The 12284-nt window shown below is 62.1% G+C and overlaps 1 protein-coding gene across 1 annotated transcript; it reads right to left on the bottom strand.

Moving 5' to 3' along the window:
- Positions 1–7977: 7977 nt before the first annotated feature.
- GRINA (glutamate ionotropic receptor NMDA type subunit associated protein 1) lies at positions 7978–11192 on the bottom strand. The gene is made up of 7 exons (XM_039846050.1): positions 11041–11192; positions 9682–10069; positions 9485–9597; positions 9214–9414; positions 8990–9118; positions 8752–8895; positions 7978–8678 (listed from the first exon to the last, which is right to left on the bottom strand). Exons 2-7 carry the CDS (start codon positions 10043–10045, stop codon positions 8529–8531), a joined length of 1101 nt encoding a protein of 366 aa, XP_039701984.1. The 5' UTR covers positions 10046–10069; positions 11041–11192; the 3' UTR covers positions 7978–8528.
- Between the last annotated feature and the right edge of the window lie 1092 nt (positions 11193–12284).

The following is a 12284-nucleotide window of genomic DNA, read 5'->3' as shown; positions in this document are numbered from 1 at the left end:
TGCTCCACAGCAGGCACTGATTGCAGGGAACACAGCAAAGGCTCTGCCGCCACGGAGCTGACACACTGGCGAGACGGTGGTGGTGGTGACACACGCCATGAGGAGCAGCGAGGCAGGAGCAGGGCAGAGCAAGAGGGAGCACGGAGTGTCAGGGGGCCTCCAGCAGGGCGACGCTGGGGAGGAGGCTTGAAAGAAGGGAGGGAATAAGGAATGAGGACATTTGGGAACAAAGCCTTCCAGGCAGAGGGACCAGCCAGTGCAAAGGCCCTGGGGCGCACGAGCGGGCTGGGCACAGTTTCGAAGACCTTCAGGGAGGCCCGTGAATGGGGGAGTAAGCCGTGAGAGAGGGAGCAGCGCGGCAGAGGCAGCCGGGGCCCTCTGTCGGCAGAGGGGGGCCCTGGGTGTTGCACCAGCGAGGTGGGAGGACTCGGAAGCTGCTCTCCCCTGAGGGTCTGTCCCGATTCCTAATGTCCAGTCATGATGGCGATCGAGACCGGTGGGCCCAGGGCTGCAGGGTGTCTCCATCAGGTCCCTCGAGGCCACCACCCCCACCCTGAGGGTCCCTGCGGGGCACATGAGCCCTGCTTGGCCCTGCCACTTCCCTTGCTCCCCCAGAGGCCCTGCTCACCCCTTCACGTCCTGCCCTGCCATTCCCCTCCACCGCTCACCATGGGTCCCGTGCCTTTGTGGGTGCCGGCGCTTCCCCACGGGGCTCCTTGGAGCAGGGCAATGCCCACCCAGTGCTGCTCTGCGAGCCAGCCTCGTGCCTAGTCCACAGCTGCCCTCTGCTCTGGGACAGCTGGGCCAGACGCTGCCTCCGAGTCAGACCCTTGCGGGCCCTGCAGCTGGGGGCAGACCCGCTTCGCTTCGCGAGGGAACGCGGAATGAGAGAGTCGGCCCTCTCCCTCCCCAGCCCTCAGCTCGGCCCAAATGGAACAGACCCTTCAAAAGGAATTTTCACATGAACACAGAGGGAAGTGGCAGGTGACAGACGGGCCCAGCTTTAGGTCTCCATCTGGAGAGTGGTGTTTAAAGCCTAGCTTGCCTCCTGCCAGCTGGGGGGCTTGGGGACGTGAGGTCACCACAGGCTGGAGTGGAGATAACACCTCGGTTTGTCCTAGGGTCAGGTGACATCAGAGGGTAAGTGCTGAGGTCGGCGTCCGCGCATGACGGCAGACTTCTGGGACTTGGGGCCTGTGCGGGGGCTCACAGAGGAAGGACCGGCGTCACAGTGTGCAGGCGTGGTGTGGTCTCAAGACTGTAGACACACGCTGGTTGTCCCGATAAGGTCACCAAGCTGAGTGTCACATGCCGGGACTGGCATGGGGTTGGGGCCCAGATGGCAGGGTAGGGCCGCCCCTCACTGCAGCCACTCTGGTCTACTGGCCCTTGGACTTAAGAAGGCCCCGGCCCCCACATCTGCACCTCAGCCCTCAGCGGGGAAGGCTCTGGGCCTGGGGCCGGCTTGTCCAGCCTGCTCGGCCCTTCCTGGCTCCAGCTGGAGCTCAGTGGCTGGCCGGCTTGCTCTCCGGGGAAGCATCACTTCTCCTTGTGACGTTTTTGGCCAGCCCTTTCTGCCTGGTTCTAGAATTGTGCTCGTCTCTTCCTCCTCCAGCCGGGTCAAAAGCAAACACTCTCTTAGAAGCGCCGTGGAGCCTGGGCCTCGGACACGAGGCCCTCCTCTCAGGACTCATTTGCTGGCTGGGTTGGTGGACACCTGCTCAGGCCAGGCAGTGCTCAGACCCCGTGACGGCCCTTCTCTCCAGCATCTTCCACACAGTGTTCAGGCCAACGTTTTTCACACAGGAGGCTTCTGAGGCCAGAACCCGTCTTCGGTCGTCTGGGTCCTTGTGCTTCAGCTTATGACATAGGCGAACGCCCTCCTCTGGGCAGTCGTGGATCTCAGTTTGTCGTGTGTTGAAAAAGCTGGTGATTGGAGGGGATCCCCCATCCCCCCAAAAAAACTCACAATTTTGCTACAGTAGTTGTTTTGAAAACATGAACTTGTTTCAACGTGATCGGTGTCTCTGGGAACAATTTGAGCATAAGGCGAATATCGTCGGTTTATGTGCAATTTGTCCATGAGGAACGTTAGGTGAGAACAGACATAAAAACCCAGCCAGATGGGCCATGACCACACAGGAGCACGCAGAGCACGCATCCGGACGCCGGCCTGGTGTGGCCGCGGCCCCCCAGGCGGCAGGCACCGTGGCTCCTCGCGGCTCCCTCCCTGTCCTCGTGCCACTTACCAGTAGGGTGACTTTTACTGTAAGGGCGTCACCTAGTCAAGTTGCTGACGGTTCACCTTTATCAATCACCTTTATGACGGTGACCAGGGACACAGCTAGAGAGTTAGCCAAAGGTCAAATTCTTGTACAGGAGAGGAAAGGCTTTCGTAAACCTTTTGCCCGCATTCATTTAAAAAAAAATCAATCGACTTGATTGAGGCATAATTTTCATGCCATACAATGCACCCATTTTAAATGAACAATAGGGTGAGTTTTGACGAATGTCTGTACCACGTGACCACCACTGACCGCATGCAGAGGTGGCGGCTTGGCTGGCCGGATCTCCGCTTCGGGGCCATGGCACCTCTGCCGTCCGCCGCAGCTCCATGCCCACAGTCCTGCGGTGAAGCGACCCGTCCTGGCGGAAGTTGTTGTGCCTTCCCGCCACTCGGCACGACCGCCCAGTGCCGATGTGTGTTTGTGGTGCCGCTCCTCTCGCCGCAGTGGCCGGGCAGGGAAAGGGCATCTGTGTCCACATTTCCCTTGTCAAAGGTGCCAGTTTCACTGGCCTGGGGGCCCCTTACTCCAGCAGGACTCAACTCATCTTAACATCTGCAAAGACCCAATTTCCGAATGAGGTCGCATTCTGAGGTCTTGGGGTTAGGACCTCAACATATGAAAGGGGGGGACACTGTTCAAACTGTGACGCTGAGCTCACAAAATAAATAGGGGGACTTCAGGAGGTCAGCACGGCCTCTTCGGGTGTCGGCTTTGACAGATCTGGTTTGCATGTTTTTGGCAGCCTCTGCGGCTGTGGCTTCTCCTCGGGTTCCCGTGCCCGTCTTTTACTGTCCCCGCTGTCCTCTGCCTTCTCCCCACCTCTCCTCTCTCCCCGTGGCTTTGGGGGTGTCCTATTGGCCTTTCGGTTCACTGATCCTTTTCTGACTTCTCTCCAGGCTGGGAGACCCGCTTTTATCTTTCCATTAATTGTATTCTTCCTTCAAGATGCTCGTTTGATTCCTTTTAGGGAATCCAACTCCCTGGGGAAATTCTCCACGCGCCCTCGCACTTTCCTTAACGTGTTGATCACATTTACTTTAAATCCTCTCTCTCCGAGTCACCTCAAAGTTTGTTTTCTGTCTTCCCATTGTTCCTCTTGGATTTCAGTCACATCACTCTGCCTTTTGAAATGCCTTGCAAGTTTCACTGATACCACGATGCATGCTGTAGAGGTCCAGGGTGGCCTTGTCTTCTCCTGCCCTCTGCCAGGCAGGTAGTGTGGCCCGTGGCCTTCAGCCTTGGGGGCAGAGCTGGGCGGAGGCTGGGTGGTGGTTTTGGTTTTGGTGAGGCTCAGTCCTTAGGACCCAGTGGGGCCCCCAGGCTGCCAGTCCAGGGCCTGGGGTCTGTCCGGGCCCCTTCCTCTGGGGGGCCCTGAACGCCAGGCCTGGTTTCCTTAATGCCACCCTCTAAATCGCACAGCCTGGCTTAAGGTCTCTCTTCACGTTTACATCCAACATTTCTGCTCAGCTATGTGTCTTTATAAGTATAAAACTATTATCTAGCAATTTTATGTGTGCAGACTGGGGGTCTGGGCCCAGGTCAGTCAGGCGAGCCCCCGTCTTGACAGGAAGTCCTCTGAAGGGCTTGGGCAGGGGTGTGGCATCATCTCTGTAGTGCCAGGGAGGGCAGGCTCTGCTGCAAGGCCATCGTGGCCTTGACGTCAGAGACGGGCATGGGAAGGTAGAGTGGGAAGGGAAGTGCCCCAGGCCCTTGATGGCGAGGGGGTGAGAGGAGGCCTTGGAGCTGCCGGAGCTGCACACAGCCAGGAAGCCACGGCCCTCAGGGGAGAGCTGCATGTGGAGAGCAGGGGCACAACTCCAAGGGAGGGAGGCGCTGCACAGGAGCCTGAAGGCTGGGAAGTGGCGCGGCCGGGGAGAGCGGGTGACGTCGGGTGTGCTTCAGGGGCTGAGGACCCTTCACTAGAGAGGGTGGGAGTCGAGAAGGTGGAAGTGAGGGCGCTGCATCCTGCTTCCTGAACGGTCTCCAGTGCCTGCCAGCCTGGGGCAAAGACGCTCAGGAACACAGAATGTCTGGGTAGCAGAACGGCCTGCCATCTTGCTGCTGGGATGGGAAGGGGTCGCCTTGGGGACCCGCCGTCCCTCGTGCCTTCCCTCCCCCTCCTGCTGCCCCAGCCGGACCCTGCCTGCACCATCACTGTGGCCCTCGCTGGCTTCCTGCCTTCGCTCAAAGCACTTTCGGGCTCCTCCTGGAAGACTCCAGCGGTCCATCGCCGCCTGCATCAGGGTTGGACTCCAGACCTTAGCACTCATGGTCACTACCACCCCACTCCTCCACCACCCCCTCCCCCGTGCAGCTTCTCTTCCTTCCACTTGGTTCCCCCAAGTGTGCCTCCCTGATTCCCCTGGGCTTTTAACGTTGCTGCCCGCACTCCTGACCTGCCTGCCTGCCACATGGCACTGAGCATAAGTCCGGAAGTCCACAGCCTTCTCCGTCACCTATCCTGGGACCGTTAGTGGCCGTGCAGCTCCTGCTCGTCAAGTTCATGCATTTGCCCATGGTGTGCCTGGCCCTGCACCAGGTGCTGGCCGACCTGGGTGTCCAAACGCACAGGTCATAGTCCCTGTTCTGAAGGCACTTCCAGTTCAGAGACGCTGGGCAGGTGGCACAGGCCACCTGTGCTGGGCATTTGGCGAGCTGGGGTCCTGTGCCGCCTCCGACTGTGGTTTTTAACAGGCACCAATGACAGTGTGGCTTTTCAGGGCAGGGAGTGCTATGGGGACGTGCACGCTTTATCGTTTAGTCTTGAAATCCAGAATAGACTTAATTATTACAGATGTAAATAAACACTTTTGATTGAAGAATAAATTAGCCTTCATTGGCCTCGGAATAGTGGGCTGGGGCAGCACCCTCCAGCGGAAGTCCCTGACACGTCCGCATTCAACAGGCGGGCAGCCGCTCACCAGGGCGAGGGTGATGGAGGGCGATGGCAGTCACGGGGCTGCCGGGGAGGCACAGTGAGGGGCTACCCGAAAGGGCTCATTTGGATGCATCGGGGAGAGCTGGAGGGAGCAGGCTGTGGTCTGGATCGCATGCAGTCAGAAAGGGGCACCATTCTGTGACATCATCTTGACACATCTTTGGAAGGACAGGAGGCGGGCCAAGATGGTCACATGTAAAGAGGCCGCAGAGCTCAGATTACGTAGGACAGGGCACTGCTGGTCTTCTTATTGGCTCGGACGGTGCCCACGTTTTGTCTGTATTCACCCGTGGTTACGTGTGGTCATCTTGTTGCGACTGGTCACAGAAGGGCTTGTCTGACTCTGGTGCTGTGTGAAAGTGTTTAAAATCTACACAGAACACCAGAGCCTATATCTGAGAGTGCCAGGCCAGCTCCTAGCGACACCAGGGCCTCACTGATAGGATGGGGCCAGCAACTAGGGACACCAGGGCCTCGCTGATAGGACGGGGCCAGCTCCCAGATATCAGGGGCTGCGTCCTTCCTCACCTGAGAACGCCCCGTGGCTGACCTCACAATTGTTGCAGCTGCATTCGGCTTCGCCAGTCAGTGTAACTCACCCAGTCGGATGGAAGCTGCCCCTTTCCTCCCCCGGCGGGGGCGGGGGGCGGGGACGCGGCAGACGCCACGCCCACCTTGCCCCGCCCAGCCAGCCCCTTAGCGGCTGGCTGCTTCCGGATTCCTGGCCCCCAGACTGCTCCCAGGTGCCGTCTGCCACATCTCAGCAGCTTCCTCCCTGCTTTCTTCACCTGTTCGCACCCGCGCACAGTCTCCTAGATTTTCCACTGTGGACTTGTCTTCCTAAACACAAACCCAGCTGTGCTCCTGTCCCCTTCACCTGCAGGACAGGTCGAAGCCCTTGCCGGTGTGTGGCCCTGGCTGTCCCTCCTGCAGAAGGGGCCTCTTGGTTCTCGCCCTGCCCCAGCCATACCTCCAGACCCTGCCTCTCCCAGGACTCAGCCTGGCTCAGAGTTTGTTCTCCTTAAACTCTTCAAGAAAACACTGTCCTCGCTTGGCACTTGTGCCCGAGTCCCCTTCAGCCGTGACTGCAGCTCCCCAGCCACGTGGCCCTCCATGTCTCTTCCTCAGCGTGAACCCACTGGGTCTGTGAGCTAGCGTAACTGAGCAGAGTCCCGTGTGCGTGGGGCGCCAGCGGGCAGGCACCGGGGATCTGCCCAGCGCTCAGCATGGGACAAGGCAGAGTGACTAAATGTGGCAGTTCTGGGCAGCTGCTGTGCAGGGCGAGGTGGATGCCAGGAAGGGGCCCCGGTGGCAGTGTGTGTCCCAGCTCGAGAACGTGGGGCCTGCCTGCTGGTCAGGCTGTGCAAGGTCAGGCCTGGGGGACGAGGGGACAGCAGGAGGCCAGCTGCGGCGGCCAGAGGGCACGTGGCAGGCACTGCATGCCAGGTAGGAAATCTGGACTTCACCCTAACGGCAACCACCAGAGGGTTTTAAGTAGGCGGGCGGCATGATCACTGTTGGGAAAACACCTGGCAGTGGAGCAGAGGCTGGTGCAGGTGAGCTGACAGGTGAGTGTGAGGCCTTGGGAGGCAGGTGGAGGTGGGCAGGGAGACAGGAATGAATCAGGGAGAGAGAACAGCCGCGTTTCTGGTCTGGGCAGCTGGGGTAATCCAGGTGACGGAGATGATGCAGGAGCAGCAGGGCGGGGAGGATGGATGTGGCGTTGAATGTGCCCCAGCTGAGGAGCCTGTGGGTACGGGGCAGGGGGCGGGGTGCTGGCCTGCAGAGTGCGAGTTCTTCATAGACACTGGGGTGCTGGTGCCAGCTAAAGGAGAGTTGATGGGCTGCCAGGGAGAAGGTGGAACGCCCCAGGAGAGGGCTCTCAGGCCCAGCTGGATGGAGGGCTCTGCGGGAGGAGGCTGTGGCAAAGAGTGTCCACTGTGGCTGGGAGCTCAGGGGGGCTCAGAGCAGGAAGGGCTTCAGGCAGAGCTGGGCCCCGGGCAGTGGGGGCACCCTACTGGGGAGGGTGAGGACAGGGACAGCGGCCTGACCTCTGAACGCACACCTGGGAGCCAGATCTGGAGGGGTGAGGACTCCAGAGTCGGGGTAGTAAGAGGCACAGGGTAGGACACGTAGAATAAGCGAGGCTGAGGACCTTTGAATGGGTGGGGCCTGGCGAGGCAGCGGATGGTGCCAGAGGCAGGCCGAGAGGCCAGCTGGCCGAGACCTCAGGCTCTGTCCGGCTCTCGGCCGGGGGCTCTAGTCTCCAGGTTTCAGGCAGGGAGGGTGGAGGGCTGTGGAGAGCCAGGCCTGGGCTGCACGCCAGGTGCCCAAGGAGGAGCTCCCTGGGGCCTTGCAGAGACAGAGCCTGAGCAGCACGGCGGGCCTGCCCTGGGCCGCTGCCCCTCAGGCCCTGGACAACATGGCAAGGGTCTTACAGGACCCTCCAAATGCCGAGCAGCTCCCAGGAGTGAGTAGCAGACACGACCTGGCCACTTACCATCACGTGACCCGGGCACCACGCGTTCGGGAGCCTCGGGAATTCTGGCACGTACCTTGCAATGCGGCTGGGAAGATGACGACGAGGGAGGCGGGGCGTGCCAGGAGAGAAGGTTGGCCACCGCACCACGAGCTACCCCATCAGTGGCTGGTCCTGCCCCCTCTTCATCCTGGAGATACCTCAAACCCCCACCCCCACCCCGCCGCCAGCTCATGGAGGACGTGGTGGGGAGAAGAAAGATGAGAAAAACACAGAGAGCAGAGGGTCCCCTTTATTGGAGTTTTAAAGACAGCAGAACGAGAGGAGGGCATCCTCCCCCGGAATAGTCCACCCTCTCTGCCCTCAGAGCTCAGCACAGGGACGAGCCCCTCACCCCTCAGGTCCCCCAGAGGGCAGCACTCCAGGGGTGGGCTGGGGAGGGGCAGGGGATACTCTATGCTGGGCGGGGAGCAGGGACAGGAGCGGAGACGTGCACCCTCACTCCTTGGCTCGATCCCTCTCCCCTGGGACCAGGTGTTGCCCCCCGGAGTGGGCTGGCAGACAAGGCTCATGCAACAGGGAGTGGGTAGGAGGTGGCACGGAAACGCCGCCCTGCTGCCCGTTGGTGGGGCGGGAGGGCTGCAAGGGGCCATGCTGGCCACAGTGGGTCCGAATGGAAGTATCTGCAGTGTACACACAGGAGGGTCGGAGGGGGCTTCCTCTGTCCCAGGCTGCGCCCGGGGAGGGAGAGGGGAGGTCCAGATGGCACTGCCACGCCAGCCACGCCGCCTGCGTGGGGCCCCGCGTGCACGCTGGGGCCCAGCTACTCCTTGGCGCGGCCGATGATGGTGAGGATGTATAGGAAGATGTTGATGATGTCCGTGTACAGGTTGAGCGCTGCGAACACGTACTCCTCCGGGCTCAGTGACAGCTGCTTGTTCCCCAGCAGCAGCTGGGTGTCCACTGCCAGGAACTGGGGCGACAGCGGGTAGTGCTGAGGGGCCCGCCCTCCCTCCCCCGAGCCGCCCCGGGCGGCCCCCACTTACGCAGGTGAAGAGCAGTGCGCCGAGCGAGGCGTACACAATCTCCAGGATGCGGTTGCGGATGAAGATGCAGAGAATGGCAAAGACGATGAGCACCACCATGCTCACCAGGAGCACGCCCATGCACGACGTGAAGTCGTAGCGGGTCTGCGGGCACGGGACAGTCAGCAAGGACCCGGCCGTGGGCCAGTGTCCCGCTTGGGCCCTCACCTGCATGGAGGTGACCAGCACAAACCCTCACCTGCATGGAGAAGATGACCACTGTGAAGCACACAGTGGTGGTGATGCCCACGGCCATGATGACGGCCTCGGTGTCGTAGAAGCTGGCGATCATGCCCACCATGTAGGACAAGCTGATGGTCAGGATTGACTGCGGGGACACGGGCCTTGGGTATGGGGGCCGCTCCTGTCCTACCCCCTCTGTCGGTGGGCCCTGGGGGCCAGGGGCTCGGGGTCTAGGGTTACCAGTGCAACGAGGTTCCAAGGGTGTTTTCGTCGGAAGTCCCCACAGCAGCTGAGGACGATGAGGGAGATGAAGAAGACGGCATAGGAGACATAGTAGGTCCAGACGTTCTCCCGAACGAAGCCCTTCACCTCGGTGACAAATGTAAACACAGCCACGGTGGACAGGGTCACGGACAGCTGCAGGGTCAGCACCAGGAACACCTGAGGAGGGAGCTGCTCAGAGCCCGGACCTGCACCGCCCGCGCCGCCACTGCCCCAGCCCCAGGCCCACCTTCCGGATGAAGGCCTGGCGGATGCTCTTGTCATCCCAGTTGGTGGCAGGGAAGTCCTGGTTGTCATAGTAGGATGGGGGTCCCTCCTCGTGATAGTTTCCATGCTGAGGTGCTGCGGGCAGGGATGGGCTGAGTCAGTGCCACTCGTGGGTGCCTGGAGACTCTGCCCTCCCCGGACCCCTGCCCCACTACTCACAGCCAGGGTCCTGTGCCGGGAAGGCCTGTGGTTGCCCATAGGGGTTGGGGGGAAAGGGGCTCTGTGGGTATGGCCCCTGGGGGTAGCCCCCTTGGGGGTATGGCCCCTGGGGGTAGCCCCCTTGGGGGTAGGGGCCCTGCGGGTAGCCCCCTTGCGGGTAGGGGCCCTGCGGGTAGCCCCCTTGCGGGTAGGAACTGGGACCCTGGGGATACCCTGGCTGGCCATAGGGTGAAGGCTGGAATGCGGGCTGTGGATAAGGGGCCCCAGGGTAGGGAGGCAGGGGGGGCTGGGGCCCCCCAGGATATCCAGCGTTGGGGGGAGGATAGCTGTCCCCAGACACCAAAAAACTCTTCTCATGGGGCATGGCCTCAGGTTCTGTGGTCTCCCCCTAGAGGAGAGAGAGACGACAGTCAGCCCGGAGGTGCCAAGTTCCCAGACCTGCTGCCAGGCCTGGGGCTGATCCACCTGCTGCCGGGGAACCAAAACGCAGGAAAGTGGATTCATGACCTTTGCCCCGGGGGCTGTCGGGAGCCCAGTGCAGCGAGGAGCGGTTCAGGAGGGTCGGGCGGGGACAGAGTGGCTTGGCGTGGGGCTTCACAAGGGGCTGCTCTAGGCCCACCCCAAAGGTGGAGGAGGGGACAGAAGAGGGAATGACTGTCAGCCTCAGGATTTTTGGCTGCTGTTGTTTCTTAGAGGCAACTGGAAGGGCCTTTTCACCGTTGCTGGAGTCTCCCGGGTCGGAGCCGGCCAGGTCGGGGCTGAGGGCGCGGTCGGGAGGTGTGGGGTGTGCCCGGACCCTCCCCTTCGCATCCCGCCCCTTAAGCAGCTTTAAGGGGCTAGAGCCGGCGGCTATTTCTATCCTAGGAAATCCCCAGGCCATCTGTGAGCAGCGAGAGCCCTGACCCCTCTCCGAGAGCAGGGCCCGATGGTCCCTTGCTCCTGGGGTAGGGGGAGCAGGCCTGGATCCGCTGCCAGGGGGGTACGCCAGGAACAGCGGGGTGCGGGGGCGTGTGGGGGATGGAAGCGACCAGAGGGCGTGCGGGGAAACAAAGCAGACGTGGGAACAATGTGGGTGGGGGCGGCGGCCACGGAACCCGCCCTGAGGCCAGGGTGGGCCCTCCTGCCGGGTCCGGGGGGCGCTCGGGCCGCGGGTCCCAACGCCGCCGCAGTGCGACGCCCCCTCTCTCCCGCTCAAGGCCGCGGCTCCCCGTCCTCCCCGCCCCCGTCCTGGCCCTGAGCGAGCCGTGCGTTCCGGCCGGACGGACCGACTGACCCACGGCTGCGCCGCTCAGCTGCGCAGGGTCCGCGCGGGGGCGGCCTGTCCGGCGACAAGCTGCTGGGCTTGGGCCGGGGACTCACCACTAGCGGGGCGCCTCAGGATGGTGCGCCGGGTGTCCGCTGTGCGGCCGCGCGGTCGATGGCCGCTGCGCCCGCACCCGAATCCGCACCCGCTCCGCAGCCGGCCTTGCTGGGCCTGCGCCTGCGGCTCGGGAGACGCAGCAGGGCCTTGTGACGGGGCGGGGCCGGGCGGGGCGGCGGGGGCGGGGCCTGGTGGCGCGGGGCGGGGCCGGCGGCGGAGGGGCGGGGCCGGCGGCCGGGCCGAGTTGCGAATGCGGGTCTTCTAGGGCCGCTCTACCCGCTGCGGCCGCCCTGCTGGTTCCTTTCCGAGTCCCAGGCCCGATTCTTGCGTCCCACACTGTCCGCCAAGGGGTGGAGGTGGCCGGGGGCGGGGGGCTGAGGTCTGGCCTGGCCAACTGGGTTCAGGGAATTGAGAAATTCACTCCCAAACCTGGGATCGCGGAGGCTGCCGGGCACTCTCCACCCTTCCTTGGCCTTAAAAACACCACTTTCTTTCCCTTTTCATCCGAGGATCTTCCAAACCAAGAGTCCTAATCACTAATCGCCCATCGTCTCTACAAGTCACTGAGAGCAAACTATTCCAGGCCCCACATGAGATGTTTATCCTCACTTGTCCTCATCACACTTTCCCCTCCGCAAGGGTGTATGTAGTCCTTAGCCCTGTTCCACCGCTAAGGGGCTGAGGCTTAGAGATGCCCCAGGCCCGCAGGCCAGCTGCACTTGTTCCCTGAGCTCCACCAATCCTCCTGATTGCCACAGCCAGGGACATCCCCTGCCAGGTGGCCTCTTGGAGGCCCCCCTGCAGCAGTGCCTCTCCACCGGAGCCTACGGCCTTGGCTGTGCTCCCCTGGCTCTTGCACCGGTGGCCTCTCCGAGGCCCGGAGGTGGTTCAGCAAAGGCGCTGTCAGAGCTGTGGCGTCCTGCTTCAGAGTTTAACAGGTGGGTCTGGAGAGGCGGAGCCCACGTGTACCCTTAGCTGGTGTGTGTGGCATCGACACTCCTGTCATGGCCAAGTCCAAGCTACCCCCCCATTTCACAGCTGGTTTGTGGAAATTAACAATCTGGTCAGAGACCGGCGCACCGCCACCTGTGGCAGGTCTTCTTCAGCAGCCATCTGCGTAGTGAGTTGAGTTACACAGCGTGTTAGGGGGTAGGGAGCCCTAGGAAAAGAGGAATCACAGAGCAGGCAGGGAGGCCCTGGAGCTTCCTGGAAGTAGAAGCTCATTCGATTCGAAGAGCCTTCT

The sequence above is a fragment of the Pteropus medius genome, unplaced genomic scaffold (genome assembly GCF_902729225.1).
Source record: "Pteropus medius unplaced genomic scaffold, Ma_sr-lr_union100, whole genome shotgun sequence".
Lineage (NCBI taxonomy): Eukaryota > Metazoa > Chordata > Mammalia > Chiroptera > Pteropodidae > Pteropus > Pteropus medius.
Note: the sequence above shows the minus strand (reverse complement) of the source record. Positions and strands in the feature narration are given on the sequence as shown.